A 24,620-nucleotide genomic window follows, 5' to 3' on the forward strand; every position below is an offset into this window, starting at 1 on the left:
AATCCCGCTGGGAAGAGCTGGAGCAGCGGGATGGGGGGATTTGGGATTTGGGTTTTTCTTCCCAAGGTTTGGGGGGGATTTGGGGTTTTCCTGGAGGAATTTGGGGTTCCTTTTCCCAAGGTTTGGGGGAGGAATTTAGGATTTCTCTTCCTGAACAGAGGGATTTGGGATTTCCTTCCCAAAGTGGAGAGATTTGGGATTTTTCACCCAAAGTTTGCGAGGATTTGGGGTTCCCCTTCCAAAACTGGGGGGGATTTGGGGTTTCTTTTCCCAAATTTTTGGGGGGATTTGGGGTTTCTCTTCCAAGGTTTTGGGGTGGATTTGGGATTTCTTTTCCAAAGTGAAAGGATTTGGGGTTCCCCTTCCAAAATTGGGTGGATTTTGGGGTTCCTTTAATTAGGTTCGAGGGATTTGGGATTTCTTTTCCAAAGTGAAAGGATTTGGGATTTGTTTGCCCAAGGTTGAGGGATTTGGGGTTCCCCCTCCTAAATCTTGGGGGATTTTGGGGTTCCTTGTTTCAGGCTGGGAGGGATTTGGGATTTCTCTCCCAAAGTGGAAAGATTTGGGATTTCTCTCCCAAGTTTTGCGGGGAATTCGGGTTTGTTTTTCCCAAACTGGGATGGATTTGGGATTTTCCCCTCCAAAACTGGGAGGGTTTTTTTGGGGGGGAAAGTCCCTTCCCGAATTTCGGGCAATTTCAGCCTCCTCATTTCACCCCGACCCCAAATTAAAATCAACAATTACACTTCATTTATTACAAAAAAAAAAAAACAAACCCCAATTAAAATATTACACAATTCCCATCATTCCCACCATTTCCCTAGAAAATATTTTAGGATTTGGGGGTCCTCCCCCCCCAAAAAAAATTAACAAACCCCAAAAGGGTTTTTTTTTTTGTCCCCCAAACCCCCAATTTAAGACCCCCAAAACCCCTTTAAGGCAACCAGGGGGGTCCAAACCCCATAAAAAACCCTATTTACAACCAGGGCAAGGCACTGGGGGGGGATCCCAGAGGATTTTGGGGACATTTGGGGACATTTTAGGGTGTGGGGGGAGGGCGGGGGGGTCACACCGCCATCACCCCCCAATTCTGGCACCCCCAAAACGAGGAATTTTGGGGTTTTTTAACACCAAAAAAAGGCACAAAAAAAGTCTTTGGAGAGGGGGGATGGGGGAGGGGGGGGATGTTTTTTTTTGGGGGGATGTCCCCTCCCCAAAAAATGTCCCTTTTTTGGTTTTTTTTTGGGGTGGCGGTTTCGGGGTCACCCCCGGAGTTTGTCGTAGTCGCTCACCATCCTCTTGATGTGGAAGAGTTTATTCCGGAGGGTTTTGGATTCCCGTTTTTTCTCCTGGTATTCCGGGCTCTGGGAAGGATTTGGGGACGTTCAGGGGACGTTTGGGGACACGGAACGGGGGTGGGTGACACCAAAAAATGGGGGGGAAAACCCCAAAACTCACCCGTTTCAGGTCCTTGAGGTGGTTGTACTCCTCGGCCAGGGCCTGTGGGGACAGCGGGGTCAGGGACAGAGGGGACAGAGGGGACAATGGGGACAGGAGGGGACAGGAGGGACAATGGGGACAATGGGGACAGGAGGGACAATGGGGACAGGAGGGGACAATGGGGACAGAGGGGACAGGAGGGGACAGAGGGGACAGGAGGGGACAGGAGGGGACAGAGGGGACAGAGGGGACGGGGGGGGACAGGAGGGGACAATGGGGACAGAGGGGACAGAGGGGACAATGGGGACAGAGGGGACAGGAGGGGACAATGGGGACAGGGGGGGGACAGGAGGGGACAGAGGGGACATAGGGGACAATGGGGACAGGAGGGACAATGGGGACAGAGGGGACAGGAGGGGACAGGAGGGGACAGGTGGGGACAGGGGGGACAGGAGGGACAGGAGGGACAGAGGGGACAGAGGGGACAGGGGGGGACAATGGGGACAGGAGGGGACAATGGGGGCAGGAGGGGACAGGAGGGACAATGGGGACAGAGGGGACAGGAGGGGACAGAGGGGACAATGGGGACAGGAGGGGACAGAGGGGATGGGGAGGACAATGGGGACAGAGGGAACAGGAGGGGACAATGGGGACAGGGAGAGGGGAGATAGGGACAAAGGAAGGGGACAGGGGACAGAAGAGGGGACAGGGGCGACAAGGGGGGACAGGACAGGGACAGGAGGAGACAGGAGGGACAAGGGGGGACAATGGGGACAGGAGGGACAATGGGGACAGGGAACAGGAGGGGACAATGGGGACAGGGGGAGGGGAAATAGGGACAAAGGAAGGGGACAGGGGACAGAAGAGGGGACAGGGGCGACAAGGGGGGACAGGACAGGGACAGGAGGGACAAGGGGGGAGAGGACAGGGACAGGAGGGGACAGGAGAGACAAGGGGAGATAGGAGGGGACAATGGGGGGAAAAAGGGGAAAAGGAAGGGGACAGGGGACAGGAAGGGATGGGACAGGGACAGGAGGGGACAGGACAGACAAGGGGGGACAGGGGACAGGAGGGGACAGGACAGACAAGGGGGGACAGGGGACAGGGACAGGAGGGGACAGTGGTGGGGAAATGGAAAAATGGTGGAGAAGCGGAGAAAAAAGGGAAAAAAATGGGACAAAAAGAAGGAAGAAGAAAGGGGAAAAAATCGTGGGGAAAAAAAGGAAAAAAAAAGGATAAAAAACCCAAAGAAAAACTCAGAAAAAAAAACCCTCAAAAGGGGTGGAAAAAAAAACCGGGAAAACAACAGAAAACAGGGAAAAAAAGGAGGAAAAGGCGCGGATGAGGAAGGGCCGGGCTCACCTGGTACTGGGGGCTGTCCTCGGGCACCTGATCCAGCTGCCGGCCCAGCTGTGCCAGGCGCTCGTTGACCCCGTCCATGTGCGCGCACAGCTCCTTGTAGCGCCGCAGCTCCCGCGCAAACTCCTCCTTGTAGCGCCGGCGAGCGCCCGGAGACACAACCGGGGGGAACAGCCTGGCCGGAGCGAGGGGACAGCGGGGTGACCCGGGGGGATCGTGGGGTGACCGCGGGGGGATCGTGGGGGGATCGTGGGGGGATCGTGGGGTGACCGCGGGGGGATCGTGGGGTGACCCGGGGGGATCGTGGGGGGATCGTGGGGTGACCATGGGGGGATCGTGGGGGATCGTGGGGTGACCGCGGGGTGACTGTGGGGGGATCGTGGGGGGATCGTGGGGTGACCACGGGGGGATCGTGGGGGGATCGTGGGGTGACCATGGGGGGACCACGGGGTGACCACGGGGGGATCGTGGGGGGATCGTGGGGTGTCCAAGGGGAGGAACAGCCTGGCCGGAGGGAGGGGACAGCGGGGTGACCACGGGGTGACTGCGGGGGGATCGTGGGGTGTCCATGGGGGGACCACCGGGGGATCACGGGGTGAACATGGGGGGAACGTGGGGGGATCGTGGGCTGAGCACCGGAGGAGCGCCGGCGGATCGTGGGGTGATCATGGGGGGACCACGGGGTGACCACGGGGGGATGGTGGGGGGATCGTGGGGTGACCATGGGGTGACCACGGGGTGACCACGGGGGGATCGTGGGGGGATCGTGGGGGGATCGTGGGGTGACCATGGGGGGATCGCGGGGTGATCGCGGGGTGACCACGGGGGGACCATGGGGTGACCATGGGATTGTGGAGTCATCGTGGGGTGTCCAAGGGGGGGAACAGCCTGGCCGGAGGGAGGGGACAGCGGGGTGACCGCGGGGGGATCGTGGGGGGATCGTGGGGTGACCATGGGGTGACCACGGGGTGACTGCGGGGGGATCGTGGGGTGACCATGGGGGGACCACGGGGTGACCACGGGGTGACCACGGGGGGATCGTGGGGGGATCGTGGGGTGTCCAAGGGGAGGAACAGCCTGGCCGGAGGGAGGGGACAGCGGGGTGACCCGGGGGGATCGTGGGGGGATCGTGGGGTGACCGCGGGGGGATCGTGGGGGGATCGTGGGGTGACCATGGGGGTGACCACGGAGTGACCACGGGGGGATCGTGGGGGGATCGTGGGGTGTCCAAGGGGGGGAACAGCCTGGCCGGAGGGAGGGGACAGCGGGGGGACCGTGGGGTGACCGCGGGGGGATCGTGGGGTGACCATGGGGGGACCACGGGGTGACCATGGGGGGATCGTGGGGGGATCGCGGGGTGACCACGGGGGGACCACGGGGTGAGCATGGGATTGTGGAGTCATCGTGGGGTGTCCAAGGGGGGGAACAGCCTGGCCGGAGGGAGGGGACAGTGGGGTGACCGCGGGGGGATCGTGGGGGGATCGTGGGGTGACCATGGGGGGATCGTGGGGGGATCGTGGGGTGAGCATGGGGTGACCACGGGGTGACCACGGGGGGACCACGGGGTGACCATGGGGTGACCGTGGGATGAGCATGGGGTGACTGTGGGGGGACCACAGGGTGACCACAAGGCGATAAACCACAGAAAAATGGGGATAAACCACAGAAAAATGGGGATAAACCACGGGAAAATGGGGATAAACCACGGGAAAATGGGGATAAACCACGGGAAAATGGGGATAAACCACGGGAAAATGGGGATAAACCACGGGAAAATGGGGATAAACCACGGGAAAATGGGGATAAACCACGGGAAAATGGGGATAAACCACAGAAAAATGGGGATAAACCACGGGAAAATGACTACAAGGGACAATGATCACAGTGGACAATGACCACTGGGGACAATGACCACAGTGGACAATGACCACAGGAGGACAATGACCACAGGAGGACAATGACCACAGGGGACAATGACCACAGGAGGACAATGACCACAGGGGACAATGACCACAGGGGACAATGACCACAGGGGACAATGACCACAGGAGGACAATGACCACAGGGGACAATGACCACAGGGGACAATGACCACAGTGGACAGTGACCACAGGGGACAATGACCACAGGGGACAATGACCACAGGAGGACAATGACCACAGGGGACAATGACCACAGGTGGACAGTGACCACAGGTGGACAGTGACCACAGGGGACAATGCCCTCCCTGCTCCCGCTTTCCACCCCATTCCCGATCCAGGCCCGGACTGTCCCTGGTGTCACCTGTGCCAGCGCTCGCGGTCGCGCTCGTCACCGGAATCCGCGGCCGTGGTGCAGTCGGTCTCGTACTGGGAGCACTGGGAGTACTGGGACTCGTCCGGCTCGGGCGGGCGGCGGCCCCGGCGGCGGCCCCGGCGGGCGGGGGGCTTGGAAAGGGGCTGGGAACGGCTCTTGTCATCCGAGGGGGTGGCGGGGTCTGGGTCGCTGAGGGAACATGGGGTCATTGGATATGGGGTGTGGGATATGGGGTGTGGGGTTTGGCATTTGGGATATGGGATATGGGATATGGGATATGGGGTGTGGGGTTTGGGATTTGGGATATGGGATACAGGGATGTGGGATATGGGATATGGGATATGGGATATGGGATGTGGGATATGGGATGTGGGATATGGGATATGGGATGTGGGATATGGGATACGGGATGTGGGATATGGGATACGGGATGTGGGATATTGGATACGGGATGTGGGATATGGGGTACAGGGATGTAGGATACAGGATATGGGATATGGGATGTGGGATATGGGGTGTGGGGTTTGGGATTTGGGATATGGGATATGGGGTGTGGGGTGTGGGATATGGGATATGGGATATGGGATATGGGATGTGGGATATGGGATATGGGATATGGGATATGGGATGTGGGATATGGGATATGGGATACAGGATATGGGATGTGGGATATGGGATATGGGATGTGGGATATGGGATATGGGATATGGGATATGGGATATGGGATATGGGATGTGGGGTATGGGATATGGGATATGGGATATGGGATATGGGATATGGGATGTGGGGTGTGGGATGTGGGATGTGGGATATGGGGTACAGGGATGTAGGATACAGGATATGGGATATGGGATGTGGGATGTGGGATGTGGGATACGGGGTGTGGGGTTTGGGATATGGGGTGTGGGATATGGGGTGTGGGATACAGGATATGGGATATGGGATATGGGATATGGGATGTGGGATATGGGATATGGGATATGGGATGTGGGGTTTGGGATATGGGGTGTGGGATATGGGGTGTGGGATACAGGATATGGGATATGGGATATGGGATATGGGATGTGGGATATGGGATATGGGATATGGGATGTGGGATGTGGGATATGGGATATGGGATATGGGATATGGGATATGGGATATGGGATATGGGATATGGGATATGGGATATGGGATATGGGATATGGGATATGGGATGTGGGATATGGGATATGGGATATGGGATATGGGATATGGGATATGGGATATGGGATGTGGGATATGGGATGTGGGATATGGGATATGGGATGTGGGATATGGGATATGGGATATGGGATATGGGATATGGGGGATATGGGATGTGGGATACAGGAATATGGGATATGGGATGTGGGATGTGGGGTGTGGGATATGGGATATGGAATATGGGATACAGGAATGTGGGATATGGGATATGGGATATGGGATATGGGATGTGGGATATGGGATATGGGATATGGGATATGGGATATGGGATGTGGGATATGGGATATGGGATGTGGGATGTGGGATATGGGATATGGGATACAGGAATGTGGGATGTGGGGTGTGGGATATGGGATACGGGATGTGGGATATGGGATGTGGGATATGGGATGTGGGATATGGGATATGGAATATGGGATACAGGAATGTGGGATATGGGATACGGGATGTGGGATATGGGATGTGGGATATGGGGTGTGGGATATGGGATACGGGATGTGGGATATGGGATATGGGATATGGGATATGGGATATGGGATATGGGATATGGGATGTGGGATATGGGATGTGGGATATGGGATGTGGGATGTGGGATATGGAATATGGGATACAGGAATGTGGGATATGGGATACGGGATGTGGGATATGGGATGTGGGATATGGGGTGTGGGATATGGGATGTGGGATGTGGGATACAGGAATATGGGATACAGGAATGTGGGATATGGGGTGTGGGATACCGGATATGGAATATGGGATACAGGGATATGGGGTATGGGATATGGGAACACAGCTTTGGCACGGGGCGTGGGGGTGCACATGGGGATTTCCTTTCCCAGCTTCTCCCGCCCTTTCCCAACCCCCCAAATCCTTTCCCCACCCCTCTCCCAACCCCTCCCCACATTTCCCACCCTTTCCCTCCTTTTCCACCCCTTTTCCCACATTTCCCTCCCTCTCCCGCCCCTTTTCCCACCTTTTCCGGCTGCCGGGGGTCGGGGGGGCCCCGGGGCCGATTTGGGGGGGGTCGCTGTACGAGGGGGGGCTGTAGGGGGGGGTCGCGCCCTTCTCCGAGTACGCGACGGTGGCGGCCTCGTCCGGAACGCTCGTCCCGCCCGACACGTTCTTCACCTGGAAAAGGGGTCGGGACTTGGGAATTTTTTTGGGGCCGAGATAAAGGAGAAGCCGGCGAGAAATGGCCTGAGAAAATTCCCTGGGAATTGCGTGGAAATTCCCGGAGAAATCGATGGAAGTTGTTGAGAAATCCCTGAAAATTCCCTGAAAATCCCCAAGAATTCTGCGAGAAATCCCCCAAAATTCCCCAAGAAATCCAGGAGAAATCCCATGGAAAATCCATGGAAACCAGGGGTTGTTGTCACACCTGAAGTCCCCCAAATCCTCCAGGGACATTCCCACAAACCCCAAAACCTCAAACCCCAAAAACCCCAAAGCTCAAAAACCCAGAAACACCACAAACCAAAAACCCCAAATCCCAAACCCCAAAACCCCAAACCTCAAATAACAAAAAACCCAAACCCAAAAAACCCAAACCACCACAAACCAAAAACCCCAAAACCCCAAACCTCAAAAACCAAAAACCCCAGAAACCAATAACTCCAAAACCCAAAAACTCCAAAACCCAAACCCCAAAAACCCCCAAACCCCAAAAATCCCAAACCCCCAAAACCCAAACCCCAAAAACCCCAAAGCCCCAAAACCCAAAGCCCCAAAACCCAAACCCCCAAAACCCCAAACCCCTAAATCCCAAACCCCAAACCTCAAAAACCAAAAACCCCAAAAACCAATAACTCCAAAACCCAAAAACTCCAAATCCCAAACCCCAAAAACCCCAAACCCCCAAATCCCAAACCCCAAAAACCCCAAACCCCTAAAACCCAAACCCCAAAAACCCCAAACCCCCAAATCCCAAACCCCAAAAATCCAAACCCCCAAAACCCAAACCCCAAAAACCCCAAACTCCCAAATCCCAAACCCCAAAACCTCAAACCCCCAAAACCCAAACCCCAAAAACCCCAAACTCCCAAACCCCAAAAAACCCCAAACCCAACCCCCAAAACCCCAAACCTCAAAAACCAAAAAATCCCAAATCCCAAAAACCGAAACCCCACAAACCAAAAACCTCAAATCCCAAAAACCCCAAAAACCAAAACCCCCAAAACCCCAAAACCCCCAAAAAACCCCAAAACCCCAAACTTGGGTGCCGCCCCCGCAGCTTTGGGGTGGCCCCACAGAAGGAGCGGGGACATCCGCCCGTCCCCTGTCCCCTTCCTTCCGGCCCTTTGTGCCTGTCCGGTCCCTGGTGGCCTTGGGGACATCCGGCCGGACGCGCCACTTCCGTCCCTGTCCCCTCCCGAGGGCCACCAGCTGTGTCCCCAAACCTGGTGGCATTTGGGGTGACCCCATAAAGAGCGGTGTCCCCAAAAAGGGGGTGACAGTGAGGGTGACACTGAGGGGTGACACTGAGGGTGGCACTGAGGGTGACACTGAGGGTGACACTGAGGGTGGCACCGTGTCCCCAAAGGGACAGGAAATGCTCGGCCAGGGAGGGACTTTGAGTAAATAAACGGGGATTGGATCCGAAAGAAATCAAAATAATCCAAAATGGGATCAAAAGGAACGGAAATCAAAATGGAAATGAAAAATTCAATGGGAGCCGAGAAAGGGAGAGCGGCCACGGGGGAGGGGACTTGGGAGGGGGGACAGGGACAGGGGACAGACAGGGGACAGACAGGGGACAGACAGGGGACAGGGGACAGTATTTGGGGACAGGGGACAGACAGGGGACAGGGGACAGGGGACAGGGGACAGACAGGGGACAGGGGACAGACAGGGGACAGGGGACAGGGGACAGGGGACAGACAGGGGACAGGGGACAGGGGACAGGGGACAGACAGGGGACAGTATCTGGGGACAGGGGACAGGGACAGTATTTGGGGACAGGGGACAGGGACAGTATTTGGGGACAGGGGACAGACAGGGGACAGTGTTTGGGGACAGGGAACAGGGACAGTATTTGGGGACAGGGGACAGGAACAGGGGACAGGGACAGGGACTGAGGACAGGGGACAGACAGGGGACAGGGGACAGGGATGGGGACAGTGTTTGGGGACAGGGGACAGGGATGGAGGGACACAGAAAGAGGGTTGGGGACACCCGGAGAGAGATGTGGGGACACCAACAGAGGAGTGAGGGGACACGGGGGGCACAGGAAGGGGATAGGGGACAAGGGGACAGGGACAGAGGGACAGGGACAGGGACAGGGGACAGGAATGTCCCCAAATCCCCTCCCCGCCTTCCCCTGGGAATGCTGTGACATTCCCACCCCAGAGGACAGGAGGTGACACCTCCCGGGCCGCGCTGGGGACACTGCTGGGGACACCAAGGCCGTGTCCCCAAGGTCCCCATCCAGGTGCCAGCAGCTCCTGGCACTGGGAATTCCGGGTTTTCCCGGTGCCACCTCCCGGTTAATCATTGGCCAGACCGAAACCGCGCACGGTGGCACCTGGCAGTGTCCCCTGGCCGTGTCCCCAACCCCTCCCAGTGTCCCCAACCCCTCCCGGTGTCCCCAACCCCTCCCGGTGTCCCCAACCCCTCTCAGTGTCCCCAACCCCTCCCGGTGTCCCCAACCCCTCCCTCAAGCCTTCAACCCCTCCTGGTCCCCCCCAAATTCCCAAAATTCCACCCCAGTGTCCCCAAAGCTTTTGGGGTCCCCAACCCCTCCCGGTGTCCCCAAATCCATTAAATCCCCCAAAGCCGTCCCCGTGCTCCCATCCCGAATCCGGGAATTTGGATTCCACTGGAAAAGCGCTGGGAAGGATCTCCCAGAGATCCCATTCCCAAAAATCCCAAAAATCCCAAAAATCCCAAAAATCCCAAAAATCCCGGGACTCACCCACTCCTCCACTGATAAAAGGGCCGGGAAGGATCTCCCAGAGATCCCAAAAATCCCAAAAATCCCAAAAATCCCAAAAATCCCGGGACTCACCCACTCCTCCACTGATAAAAGGGCCGGGAAGGATCTCCCAGAGATCCTATTCCCAACATTCCCAAAATTCCAGGTCTCCACATCCAGCCCCATTGGGAAAAGGGCCGGGAAGGATCTCCCGGATCCCATTCCCAAAAATCCCAAAAATCCCAAAAATCCCGGGACTCACCCACTCCTCCGCATCCAGCCCCACTGATAAAAGGGCTGGGAAGGATCTCCTGGATCCCATTCCCAACATTCCCAAAATTCCAGGTCTCCACGTACAGCCCCATTGGGAAAAGGGCCGGGAAGGATCTCCCGGATCCCATTCCCAAAAATCCCCAAAATCCCCAAAATCCCCCAAATCCTGGGACTCACCCACTCCTCCACATCGGGCCCCTCGGGCGCGGCCGGGATTTTATCCCAGTAAATGTTGTGTTTTCCGTATTTCCAGATCTTGCTGCGGGTTTTGTGGGCGAAGAGGCAGATGAGGCACAGCAGGAGCACGATCAGGAACCCGCAGGCGATGGCAACGGCCTGCCGGGAAAATCGATATTTGGGAATTCTGCCCGGGATCATCACCGGCTCGTCGGCGGGGAGTGGGATTTCCATCCCCGAAATCTTTGGATGAGCCCGATCCCGAAGATTCTCTGAGCTTCCCAAATCCCAAACCTTCCCAAATCCCAAACCTTCCCAAATCCCAAACCTTCCCAAATCCCAAACCTTCCCAAATCCCAATCCTTCCCAAATCCCAAACCTTCCCGAATCCCAAATCCCAAATCCCAAACCTTCCCGAATCCCAAATCCCAAACCCCAAACCTTCCCAAATCCCAATCCTTCCCAAATCCCAAACCTTCCTGAATCCCAATCCTTCCTGAATCCCAAATCCCAAACCCCAAACCTTCCCAAATCCCAATCCTGCCCAAATCCCAAACCTTCCCAAACCCCAAACCTTCCCAAATCCCAATCCTTCCCGAATCCCAAATCCCAAATCCCAATCCTTCCCAAACCCCAAACCTTCCCAAATCCCAATCCTTCCCGAATCCCAAATCCCAAATCCCAATCCTTCCCAAATCCCAAACCTTCCCAAATCCCAAACCTTCCCAAATCCCAATCCTGCCCAAATCCCAAACCTTCCCAAATCCCAAACCTTCCCAAATCCCAAATCCCAAACCCCAAACCTTCCCAAATCCCAATCCTTCCCAAATCCCAAACCTTCCCGAATCCCAAATCCCAAATCTTCCCAAATCCCAATCCTTCCCAAATCCCAAATCCCAAACCCCAAACCTTCCCAAATCCCAATCCTGCCCAAATCCCAAACCTTCCCAAACCCCAAACCTTCCCAAATCCCAAACCCCAAATCCCAATCCTTCCCAAATCCCAAACCTTCCCAAATCCCAAACCTCCCCAAATCCCAAACCCCAAATCCCAAACCCCAAATCCCAAACCCCAAATCCCAAATCCCAAATCCCAAACCCCAATCCTTCCCAAATCCCAAACCTTCCCAAATCCCAAATCTCTATCCTTTCCTAATCCAAAATTCTTCCTGTCCTTCCCAAATCCCAATCCTTCCCAAATCCCAAACCTTTCTCATCTTTCCCAAATCCCAAACCTTCCCAAATCCCAAACCTCTCCCTGTCCTTTCCTAATCCCGAATTTTTCCTGTCCTTCCCAAATTCCAAACCTTTCCTTGGCCTTCCCAAATCCCAAACTCCAAACGGGAAAGGTTTGGGGGTTGGGAAGGTGGGGCTGGATTTGGGATTTGGGAAGGACAAGGAAGGTTTTGGGATTTGGGAAGATTTGGGATTAAGGAAGTTTTGGGATTTTGAAGGTTTGGGATTTGGGAAAGATGGGAAAGGTTTGGGATTTGGAAGGACAGGGAAGGTTTGGGGTTCAGGAAGGATTTGGGGTTCAGGAAGGATTTGGGGTTCAGGAAGGTTTGGGGTTTGAGAAGGATTTGGGAAGGATTTGGGGTTCAGGAAGGACAGGGAAGGTTTGGGATATGGGGTTCGGGAAGGATTTGGGATTTGGGGTAAGGAAAGGATTTGGGGTTCAGGAAGGACAGGGAAGGTTTGGGATTTGTGAAGGATTTGGGATTTGGGGTTCGGGAAGGATTTGGGATTTGGGGTTCGGGAAGGATTTGGGATTTGGGGTAAGGAAAGGATTTGGGGTTCAGGAAGGACAGGGAAGGTTTGGGATTTGTGAAGGATTTGGGATTTGGGGTTCGGGAAGGATTTGGGGCTGTTCGGTCCGGAGCTGCCGCCGCTCCCCCCGGGCTCTCCCGGGCCCGTCCCGGGTCAGCTCCGGGCGCTGCCGGGCCCGGCCGGGCTGGAAGAGCCGCATTCCAACCCCGCGCGGGGAGCGCCGGGATCGGGAATGGGAATGCTTTGGGATCGGGAATGGGAATGCTTTGGGATCGGGATCGGGGGGTGGTTTGGGATCGGGAATGGGAATGGTTTGGGATCGGGATCGGGGGATGGTTTGGGATTGCGGCCCCGCCGCTCCCAATTCCTGCCAGTGTTTAGGGATCGGGGTCACGGGAATGATTTGGAATCCCGGGACTGATCTGGGATCCCGGGAATGATCTGGGATCCCGGGAATGATTTGGGATCCCGGGAATGATCTGGGATCCCGGGAATGATTTGGGATCCCGGGAATGATTTGGGATCCCGGGAATGATCTGGGATCCCGGGAATGATTTGGGATCCCGGGAATGATTTGGGATCGCTGCGGTTTGGGGCTGGCGCGGGGCAGAGCGGGGGGAGGTGGGCGAGGGGGCGGGGCTGATTCCCGAATCCCAAATTTTTCCGTCTTTCCCGAATTCCGAATCTCCCCTGTCCCAAATCCCGAACCTTCCCTGTTTTTCCCCAACCCGGCTCCGCTCCAAGGATTTTACAGCCGGGAGAGCAAAGTTCCCGAAACTGGGAAGCGGCTCCGGGGCTCGTCCCCTCCCCGAAACTCCCGGGAGCAGCGGGAGGGATTATCCCGGGATTTCCTGCATCCCGGGATTGTCCCGGTTCCTCTCTCCCAGCCCTGGATTGTCCCGGTCCTTCCCACAGTCCCAACTCGTCCCATAAATCCCGCTCATCCCAAGGCAGACGGGGATCGGGGCCAGGACACGCAGAGCCACCAAATCCCGGGATTCCAGCGGGAAAACCCCTCGGGATCCGCTCTCCCTGCCCCAAATCCCCTTTGCCAAGGATTTATTCCCAAATCCTGGAGATCCGAGCGCTCCTGGGGGTCTCTCCCTCACGCTGTGGGATGAGCCCGATCCCGAAGGTTCTCTGTGATTCCCAGATCCCAAACCTTTCCTGTCCTTCCCAGATCCCAAACCTTTCCTGTCCTTCCCAGATCCCAAACCTTTCCTGTCCTTCCCAGATCCCAAACCTTTCCTGTCCTTCCCAAACCTTTCCTGTCCTTCCCAGATCCCAAACCTTTCCTGTCCTTCCCAGATCCCAAACCTTTTTGTGGGGGTCCCTCTCGCATTTGGGAATTCCTGCGATTCCCCTGGGATCGCCATCCTCATCCCTGCTTTCCTTGGGATCATTCCCTCATTTCCCGGGGGGTTTCTCCCCCATTTCCCGGGGGTCTCTCCCTCATTTCCCAGGGATCCATCCCTCTTCTCCTGGGGAACTCTTCCTCACCCTTTGGGAATCCCTCCCCCATCTCCCGGGGCTCCTTCCCTCTTTCCCTTGGGATCCCTCTCCCATTTCCTGGGGTCTCTCCCTCACCTCCTGGGGGTCCCTCCCTCACTCCATCTCCCATTTCCCGGGGATCCCTCCCCCATTTCCCAGAGCTCCTTCCCCATTTCCCGGGGTCCCTCCCTCACCTCCTGGGGGTCCCTCCCCCATTTCCTGGGGTCCCTCCCCCATTTCCTGGGGGTCTCTCCCCCCTTTCCCACCCCCCCCTCACCTCCTGGGAGTCCCTCCCCCATTTCCCGGGGGTCCCTCCCCACTTTCCCACCCCTCCCTCACCTCCTGGGGGTCCCTCCCCCATTTCCCGGGGGTCCCTCCCCACTTTCCCACCCCTCCCTCACCTCCTGGGAGTCCCTGCCCCATTTCCCGGGGGTCCCTGCCCCATTTCCCGGGGGTCCCTCCCCACTTTCCCACCCCTCCCTCACCTCCTGGGGGTCCCTCCCCCATTTCCCGGGGTCCCTCCCCCCTTTCCCACCCCTCCCTCACCTCCTGGGGTCCCTCCCCCATTTCCTGGGGGTCCCTCCCTCATTTCCCACCCCTCCCTCACCTCCTGGGGGTCCCTCCCTCATTTCCCACCCCTCCCTCACCTCCTGGGAGTCCCTGCCCCATTTCCCGGGGGTCCCTCCCTCATTTCCCACCCCTCCCTCACCTCCTGGGGGTCCCTCCCCCATTTCCCGGGGGTCCCTCCCTCATTTCCCACCCCTCCCTCACCTCCTGGGGGTCCCTCCCCCATTTCCCGGGAGTCCCTGCCCCATTTCCTGGGGGTCCCTCCCCCCTTTCCCACCCCTCCCTCACCTCCTGGGGGTCCCTCCCCCATTTCCTGGGGGTCCCTCCCTCATTTCCCACCCCTCCCTCACCTCCTGGGGTCCCTCCCCCATTTCCTGGGGGTCCCTCCCTCATTTCCCACCCCTCCCTCACCTCCTGGGGCTCCCTCCCCCCTTTCCCACCCCTCCCTCACCTCCTGGGGGTCCCTCCCCCATTTCCCGGGAGTCCCTGCCCCATTTCCCGGGGGTCCCTCCCCACTTTCCCACCCCTCCCTCACCTCCTGGGGTCCCTCCCCCATTTCCTGGGGGTCCCTCCCTCATTTCCCACCCCTCCCTCACCTCCTGGGGGTCCCTCCCCCATTTCCCGGGGGTCCCTCCCCACTTTCCCACCCCTCCCTCACCTCCCGGGAGTCCCTGCCCCATTTCCTGGGGTCCCTCCCCCATTTCCTGGGGTCTCTCCCCACTTTCCCACCCCTCCCTCACCTCCTGGGGGTCCACGGTGCAGTAGTGGTACAGGTACTGGTTGAGCACGGTTCCCCCCGCGTACACCTGGCTGCACATGGCCAGCAGCGGGCTGTAGTAGTAGCCCCCGCCGCTCATCTGCGCCTGCGGGTTCACCCCCACCACGTAGACGATGCTGGCCACCAACATCACCAACGCCAGCACCGCGCTCGCCACCAGCACCGCCAGGTAGAACCGGCGCGACCTCGACCCGCCCGACCTGCTCAAACCGGCCACCAAAAAGCCCAGCTGGGCCAGGAAGCAGAGCACCGCCATGGCCATCATGAAGCCGTTGGCCGTCCGCGGGTTGGTGACGCCGCCGTAATAACCGTAACCGTAATTCACCCCTCCGCCGAAATAACCGGAGCCGTAGAACCCTCCCAGGCCGTTCCCGTAGACGCCGCCGTAGCCGTAGCCGTATTCCCACGCCAGCGTGGAGGCCACGCAGGCGAAGACGGCGACGCACAGCAGCATCACCGCGGCCTCCAGCGCCCGCACCAGCCCCGGCGGCGACCACCACTTGTAGAAATGTTGGGGAACGTCCTCCACGTAGTAGGAGCCCGGTGGTGGCGAGCGGGAGGTGAAGTCGTAGCCGAAATCGCCGGTCGGTGGCCCAAATCCCGGCGGTGGTGGCCCAAAGGCTGGCGGGGGTGGTCCGTAAGCGGCGGCGGGGTCGTCGTAGGGTTTTTTGGGGAACATCCCTGGAAAGGACAGGGATAACAGCGCTGCGGGGAGGTGCTGCGGGCGCTGCAGGACTTTGGTCGCGCCGTTGTCACCAGGTTGTCACCAGGTTGTCACCAGGTTGTCACCAGGTTGTCACCAGGTGGAGGCGGCCACGCCGAGGTGGAGCGGCCGGAGAAAAGCCGGGAGGGAAAAAAGGGATCTTTGGGAATAGTTTGGAGATCCGGAAAAATCCTCCAGGAGGAGTTTGGAGATCCGGAAAAATCCTCCAGGAGGAGTTTGGAGATCTGGAAAAATCCTCCAGGAGGAGTTTGGAGATCCGGAAAAATCCTCCAGGAGGAGTTTGGAGATCCGGAAAAATCCTCCAGGAAGTTTGGAGATCCGGAAGAATCCTCCAGGAGGAGTTTGGAGATCTGGAAAAATCCTCCAGGAAGTTTGGAGATCCAGAAAAATCCTCCAGGAAGTTTGGAGATCCGGAAAAATCCTCCGGGAGGAGTTTGGAGATCGGGAAAAATCCTCCAGGAGGAGTTTGGAGATCCAGAAAAATCCTCCAGGAGGAGTTTGGAGATCCGGAAAAATCCTCCAGGAGGAGTTTGGAGATCCGGAAAAATCCTCCAGGAAGTTTGGAGATCCGGAAAAATCCTCCAGGAAGTTTGGAGATCCAGAAAAATCCTCCAGGAAGTTTGGAGATCCGGAAAAATCCTCCAGGAGGAGTTTGGAGATCCAGAAAAATCCTCCAGGAAGTTTGGAGATGCAGGTCAGGAAAAGCTTTGGAGGTTTCTATGTGAAGGAACTCGGAGGAGTCACGGGAAAAAGCTTGGAGATTCCAATCTGAAAAAAGCTTGGAGATCCCAATCCAAAAAAAGCTTGGGGATCCCAATCCAAAAAAAAAGCTTGGAGATTCGACCAAAAAAATCCCTGGAGATCCCACCAAAAAAATTCTTGGAGACCCCACAGAAACAGCCTGGAGATTCCTCCTGGAAAAGCTCCCCCAAAAGAATTTGGAGATCCGCTCTCAACAAGCCTTGGGAACTTCCCCAAAAAAAATCCTGGAGACCACCCCAAAAAAAATCTTGGGAACTCCACAAAAAAAATCTTGGAGACCCCACAAAAAAAATCTTGGGAACTCCACAAAAAAAATCTTGGGAACTCCACAAAAAAATCTTGGGAACTCCACAAAAAAAATCTTGGGAACTCCACAAAAAAAATCTTGGGAACTCCACAAAAAAAATCTTGGAGACCCCACAAAAAAAATCTTGGGAACTCCACAAAAAAATCTTGGAAACTCCACAAAAAAATCCTGGAGACCCCACAAAAAAAATCTTGGGAACTTCCCCAAAAAAATCTTGGAGACCCCACAAAAAAAATCTTGGGAACTCCACAAAAAAATCTTGGAAACTCCACAAAAAAATCCTGGAGACCCCACAAAAAAATCCTGGAGACCACCCCAAAAAAAATCTTGGAAATCTCAAAAAAAGCTTGGAGACCCCACCTAAAAAAATCTGGGAGACCTCCCCCGGAAGAACTCGGAGACCACCCCCCAAAAAAAAAATTGGGAGACCCCTTAAAAAAGTTTCCTGGGGAAACTGAGGCACGGAGTCAGCAAGGGAAACTGAGGCACGGAGTCATCAAGGGAAACTGAGGCACGGCGTCACCACCCAGGAGGTTTTGAGGTGGGGAAACTGAGGCACGGTGAGTCACGCCGGGCTCTCGGTGTCACCTCCCTGTCCCTTCCGGGCAGGGAATTAATTGGGATTGTTGGAATTCTCTCGGTTTTGGCCTCCGCTGATCCGGGAGGATTAAAAATGGAAATAATCGCGATGAAAATGGGGGGAATTGAATGGAATGATTAATTAAAAAAGAAATAAAAATGAAAATTTGAAATTAAAATTTAAAGTAAAAAAGGATGAAGGTTAAAATAGGGATGAAATGAAAATGAAAATGAAAATAAAGATGAAATTAAAATGAAAATTAAAATCGTTAAAATTGAAATAAAAATGAAAATAGAAATGAAAATAGAAATGAAAATAGAAATGAAAATAGAAATAAATATGAAAATAAAAAAAAATAAAAATAAAAATGAAAATAAAAATGAAAATAAAAATAAAAATAAAAATAAAAACAAAAATGAAAATAAAAATAAAAATAAAAATAAAAATAAAAATAAAAATGAAAATAAAAATAAAAATGCAAATGAAAATAAAAATAAAAATAAAAATAAAAATGAAAATAAAAATGCAAATAAAAATAAAAATGCAAATGAAAATAAAAATAAAAATAAAAATAAAAATAAAAATAAAAATGAAAATAAGATAATTAAAATGACAATAAAAACATAAAAGAAAATTTAAATAAAAACTAAAAATAGAAATAAAAATACGATAAAAATAACCATAAAAATAGAATAATTAAAACTAGAATAATTTAAAATAATTAAAAATAGAATCATTAAAATAATTAAAACCAGAATAATTAATAATAATTAACTAAAAATCATTGCAGAGGGCGGAGCCGCCGGGAAAGCGACGAATCCAGGCTGGAAAAATTTTATTTTGGGGGCGTGGGGGGTCCCAAAATCATCGAAATCCGCGCGGGGACCCCCCGGGGCCGCGCGGAGATCCCGGAACAGCAAAACCCGAACTCCTGCGGGAAACCCAAAACGGTTCCGGCGGTACCGGGGGAGCCCGGTGAGGGCGGGGGGGGCCCGGTTCCCAAAAATCCCAAATCCGCCAATCCCGGTGGGAGCCCGGAGGACACCGGGAGCGGAACCGGGAGCGGAACCGGGAGCGGAACCGGGACCGAGAGCAGAACCGGGAGTGGAACCGGGAGCGGAACCGGGAGCGGAACCGGGAGCGGAACCGGGAGCGGGAGCGGAACCGGGACCGAGAGCAGAACCGGGAGCGGAACCGGGAGCGGAACCGGGAGCGGAACCGGGAGCGGGAGCGGAACCGGGCCCGAGAGCAGAACCGGGAGCGGAACCGGGAGCGGAACCGGGAGCGGAACCGGGAGCGGGACCGGGAGCGGAACCGGGAGCGGAACCGGGAGCGGAACCGGGAGTGGAACCGGGAGCGGGACCGGGAGCGGGACCGGGAGCGGGACCGGGAGCAGGAGCGGAACTGGGAGCGGAACCGGGAGTGGAACCGGGAGCGGGACCGGGAGCGGAACCGGGAGCGGGACCGGGGGTTTCGGTGGGGTCGGGGGGGGACGGGACCGGTGCGGACCCGCTGTGAACCCGGTACCGCTCTGGAACCTCGTAACCGGTACCGGGCGGAGCAGGCTGGGGATCCCGGTACCGGTGCGGAGCCTGGAGGGGACCCGGTACCGCTTCAGAACCCGGTACCGGTGCGGACCCGGGTGCCACTGGGGTTCCCGGTACCGCTCTGGAACCCCGTAACCGGTACCGGCTGGAGCCGCTGGGGCTCCCGGTACCGCCTTAGAATCCGGTACCGGTGCGGACCCTGGAGGGAACCCGGCACCGCTTTAGAATCCGGTACCGGTGCGGACCCCGGTACCGGTTTGGATTCGGTGGGGACCCCAGAACCGCTCTGGAATCCGGTACCGGCGGGGACCCGGGTGCCGCTGGGGCTCCCGGTACCGCTCTGGAACCCCGTGACCGGCACCGGCTGGAGCCGCTGGAGACCCGGTACCGGTGCGGACCCGCTGGGGCTCCCGGTACCGCTCTGGATCCCCGTGACCGGCACCGGCTGGAGCCGCTGGGAGCCGCGGTACCGCTTTAAAATCCGGTACCGGCGGGGTCCTGGGTACCGACGGAGAACCCGGTACCGCCCTGGACCCCCGCGGCCGGTACCCGGTACCGGAGAGAAGCCCGGCGGTTCCGAAGGACGAACCCCCCCCAACCCCCCCCGCCCCGGTGCGCAGCGGCGAGCGGAGACCCCCGGTGCTCCCTCCCGTTCCGGTAGCGGGGGGTGCCGGTGCCGGTACCGGTACCGGGGGTTCCGGTGCCCACCGAGCCGCCCACCTGCCGCCTCCTCCGCCGCTTTGTTTCACCTTAAAATGGCAGCCGGGAGCGGCGGAGGCGGCGGCGCTGCGGGACCGGCCCCGGGACCCGCCCCCGGGGAGGGCGGGGGGGCAGAACCGGCACCGGAGGGGTTAAAAACGGGGGGGGGAGGGGGAAAAACGGCACCGGAGGGGTTAAAAACGGGGGGGGAGAGGGAAAAACGGCACCGGAGGGGTTTAAAAATGGGGGGAGGGGAAAAAACCGGCACCGGAGGGGGAAAGAACCGGCACCGGAGGGGGAAAGAACCGGCACCGGAGGGGTTAAAAACGGGGGGAGGGGAAAGAACCGGCACCGGAGGGGTTAAAAACGGGGGGGGGGAGGGGAAAAAACCGGCACCGGAGGGGTTAAAAATGAGGGGGAGGGGAAAAAACGGCACCGGAGGCGGAAAGAACCGGCACCGCAGGGGTTAAAAACCAGGGGAGGGGAAAGAACCGGCACCGGAGGGGTTAAAAACGGGAGGGAGGGAAAGGACCGGCACCGGAGGGGTTAAAAATGGGGGGGGGGAGGGGAAAAAAAACGGCACCGGAGGGGGAAAGAACCGGCACCGGAGGGGTTAAAAGAGGGGGGAGGGGAAAGTCCCGGCACCGGAGGGGTTAAAAACGGGGGGAGGGGAAGGAACGGGAGGAATTCCCCCCGGGGGAATTTTAAAAAAACTTTGGAGATTTCACCCCAAAAAAATCCCTGGAAAACTTCCCAAAAAAAACTTGGAAAATATCACAAAAAATCCATGGAGACCCCAAAAAGTCCCTGGGGACCCCAAAAAGTCCCTGGAGATCCCAAAAAAATCCCTGAAGACCCCAAAAAAAAATCCCTGGAGACCCCAAAAAAAATCCTTGGAGACCCCAAAAAAAATCCCTGGAGATCCCAAAAAATCCATGGAGACCCCAAAAAAAATACCTGGAGATCCCAAAAAAATCCCTGGAGACCCCAAAAAATCCTTGGAGATCCCAAAAAATCCATGGAGATCCCAAAAAAATCCCTGGAGACCCCAAAAAATCCCTGGAGACCCCAAAAAATTCTTGGAGACCCCAAAAAATCCCTGAAGACCCCCCAAAAAATCCTTGGAGATCCCAAAAAATCCCTGGAGACCCCAAAAAATCCTTGGAGACCCCAAAAAAATCCCTGGAGACCCCAAAAAAATCCCTGGAGACCCCAAAAAATCCCTGGAGACCCAAAAAAATCCCTGGAGACCCCAAAAAATCCCTGAAGACCCCAAAAAAAATCCTTGGAGACCCCAAAAAAACCCTGGAGACCCCTTTGGGGACATTTGGGGACACTTTTAGGGACATTTTTAGGGACTTTTTAGGGACATTTTGAGGACATTTGGGGAAAACCTGGCGACGTTCTTGGGGACACTTTAAGGGACATTTTGGGGACACTTTTGGGGACATTTTTAGGGACATTTTGGGGATATTTTGAGGACATTTAGGGACACTTTTGGGGGCGTTTTTTGGGACATTTTGGGGACATTTTGAGGACATTTTGGGGACACTTTTGGGGACATTTTAGGGACATTTTTAGGGACACTTTTGGGGACATTTTGGGCACTTTGGGGACACGTTAGGGGACATTTTTAGGGACATTTTAGGGACATTTTAGGGACACTTTTGAGGACATTTTGGGGACATTTAGGGACACTTTTGGGGACTTTTTTGGGACACTTTTGGGGATATTTTGCGGACATTTGGGAAAAACTTTAAGGGACACTTTTGGGGACATTTTGGGCACTTTGGGGACACTTTTGGGTACATTTTTGGGACATTTTAGGGACATTTTCGGGACGTTTGGGGGAAACTTTAAGGGACACTTTTGGGGACATTCTTTGGGACACTTTAAGGTGCATTTTTGGGGACTTTGGGGACATTTTGGGGACATTTGGGGGAACCTTTAAGGGACATTTTTGGGGACACTTTTGGGGACACTGATGTCACCCCTCCCGGCCACCGCGCGACCCCCGGGGCTCTCCTGAGGCTCCAAGGCCACCCCTGGACGGGGACACAGAAGCCCCGGTGTCCCCGTGCCTCAGTTTCCCCCACGGGCCACCACCAGCGCCACCAGCGCCACCACCAGCGCCACCACCGGTGTCACCGGTGTCACCAGTGCCGGGCGCGGCGCGTTAATGATTGACAGCCTCGCGCCACCCCCAGGTTGTCACACGGGGCCACCACCCCACCCCACCCCTCCCCCAATGTCCCCAACCCTCCCGGGGACCCCCAAAAAAGGGTCCGGGGACCCCCAAACTCTGCCTCACCCCCACCCCCCGCGGGGTTTTGTCACCCCCACAAAATTCCCTGGGAGGGGGAAAATCCTAAAAATCCCCAAAAGCGCCCCTAAAATCGCCCCAAAATTCCCCAAACCGACCCTAAAATCCTCCCAAAATTCCCCAAAACCGACCCTAAAATCCCTTCAAAATCCCCCCCAAACCGACCCTAAAATCCTCCCAAAATTCCCCAAAACCGACCCTAAAATCGCCCCAAAATTCCCCAAAACCGACCCTAAAATCCTCCCAAAATTCCCCCAAACCGACCCTAAAATCCTCCCAAAATTCCCCAAAACCGACCCTAAAATCCCCCCCAAAATCCCCCCAAACCGACCCTAAAATCCTCTTAAAATCTCTTCAAAATTCCCACCAAACCGACCCTAAAATCCCCATAAAATCCCCCCAAAACTCCTCATAAAATCACCCCCAAATTTTCCTAAAATCCCCCCAAACCGACCCGAAACTCCCCCCAAAATCCCCCAAATCGTCCCAAAATTCCCCCAAAACCCCCCGAAATTCGTCCAAATCCCTGCTAAGCCCCCCTAAACCACCCCAAAATCCCCCAAAATTCCCCCCAAACCCCCTAAACCTCCCCTGAACTCCCCCCAAAACCCCCCGAAATTCGCCCGAATTCCTGCTAAACCCCCCTAAAACCACCCCAAAATCCCCCAAAACTCCCCGAAATTCGCCCAAATCTCTGCTAAAACCCCCCTAAACCACCCCAAAATCCCCCCAAATTGTCCCCAAATCCCCCCAAAACCGCCCTGCAACCCCCCTAAGGTCCCCCAATCCCCCTGAACTCCCCCCAAAATCCCCCAAAACCCCCCGAAATTCACCCAAATCCCCGCTAAACCCCCCCTAAACCACCCCAAAATCCCCCCAAACCCCCAAAATTCCCTCCAAACCCCCAAAATTCCCTCCAAACCCCCTAAACTCCCCTGAACTCCCCCAAAACCCCCTGAAATTCGCTCAAATCCCTGCCAAACCCCCCTAAACCACCCCAAAATCCCCCCCAAACCCCCAAAATCCCCCCCAAACCCCCTGAACCTCCCCTGAACTCGCACAAAACCCCCCGAAATTCGCCCAAATCCCCGCTAAAACCCCTTAAACCGCCCCAAAATTCCCCAAAATCCCCCCAAAACCCCCCGAAATTCGCCGAAATTCCTGCTAAACCCCCCTAAACCACCCCAAAATTCCCCGAAATTCGCCCAAATCTCTGCTAAAACCCCCCTAAACCACCCCAAAATCCCCCCAAATTGTCCCCAAATCCCCCCAAAACCGCCCTAAAACCCCCCTAAGGTCCCCCAATCCCCCTGAACTCCCCCCAAAATCCCCCAAAACCCCCCGAAATTCACCCAAATCCCCGCTAAAACCCCCCCTAAACCACCCCAAAATCCCCCCCAACCACCCCCAAAATTCCCTCCAAACCCCCTAAACTCCCCTGAACTCCCCCAAAACCCCCCGAAATTCGCTCAAATCCCCGCTAAAACCCCTTAAACCGCCCCAAAATTCCCCAAAATCCCCCCAAAACCCCCCGAAATTCGCCCGAATTCCTGCCAAACCCCCCCAAACCACCCCAAAATCCCCCAAAATCCCCCAAAATCCCCTGAACCTCCCCTGAACTCGCACAAAACCCCCCGAAATTCGCCCAAATCCCCGCTAAAACCCCTTAAACCGCCCCAAAATCCCCCCAAAACCCCCCGAAATTCGCCCGAATTCCTGCTAAACCCCCCTAAACCACCCCAAAATCCCCCCAAAACCCCCCAAAACCCCCCGAAATTCGCCCGAATTCCTGCTAAAATCCCTCCAAACCACCCCCAAATCCCTCAAAATCCCCCAAAATCCCCCAAAATCCCCCGAAATTCGCCCGAATTCCTGCTAAACCCCCCCAAACCACCCCAAAATCCCCCCAAAACCCCCCGAAATTCGCCCAAATCCCCCCGCTAAAACCCCTTAAAACCGCCCCAAAATCCCCCAAAATCCCCCCAAAATCCCCCCCAAACCCCCCCAGGCCGAGCAGAGAGCGACGCTTCCAGTTCAGGCTCCTTTAATTTGCGCCTCAGCCCCCCCAAAACCCCCCAAAACCCCCCAAAACCCCCCAAAACCCCCCCAAAACCCCCCCAAAACCCCCCGGCCCCCCCCCCCCACAGCGCGGGGGGAGCAGAACCGGGCCTGGGGTGGGGGGGGGGGGGGGGGGGGGGGGTCCGGGGTTTTGGGGAGGGGTCTTGACCCCCCCCCGGAGGGGTGGGGGATGGGCTCAGTATTGCATCCAGGGCTGCCCCCCCCCCCCATTTCACAGCTGGGGGAAACTGAGGCACAGAGAGGTGACGGTGACATCGCCAAGGTCACTTTGGGGGGGCAGAGGAATGGAGAGACCCCTCCCCAAAAACAAAAAAAATTA

At 56.0% G+C, this 24,620-nt stretch overlaps 1 protein-coding gene across 1 annotated transcript; it reads right to left on the reverse strand.

The window, feature by feature from the left end:
* Nucleotides 1-140: 140 nt before the first annotated feature.
* On the reverse strand, nucleotides 141-19,957 carry OCLN (occludin). Its single transcript, XM_088067845.1, has 8 exons — nucleotides 19,921-19,957; nucleotides 15,243-15,961; nucleotides 10,679-10,837; nucleotides 7,292-7,446; nucleotides 5,083-5,283; nucleotides 2,803-2,974; nucleotides 1,459-1,500; nucleotides 141-1,364 (listed from the first exon to the last, which is right to left on the reverse strand). The coding sequence occupies exons 2-8, from the start codon at nucleotides 15,957-15,959 to the stop codon at nucleotides 1,263-1,265; spliced, it is 1,548 nt and encodes a 515-aa protein (XP_087923971.1). The 5' UTR covers nucleotides 15,960-15,961; nucleotides 19,921-19,957; the 3' UTR covers nucleotides 141-1,262.
* Between the last annotated feature and the right edge of the window lie 4,663 nt (nucleotides 19,958-24,620).

The sequence above is a fragment of the Pseudopodoces humilis genome, chromosome 28, assembly GCF_049639895.1.
Source record: "Pseudopodoces humilis isolate 2021_Gansu_Grassland_sample_001 chromosome 28, ASM4963989v1, whole genome shotgun sequence".
Lineage (NCBI taxonomy): Eukaryota > Metazoa > Chordata > Aves > Passeriformes > Paridae > Pseudopodoces > Pseudopodoces humilis.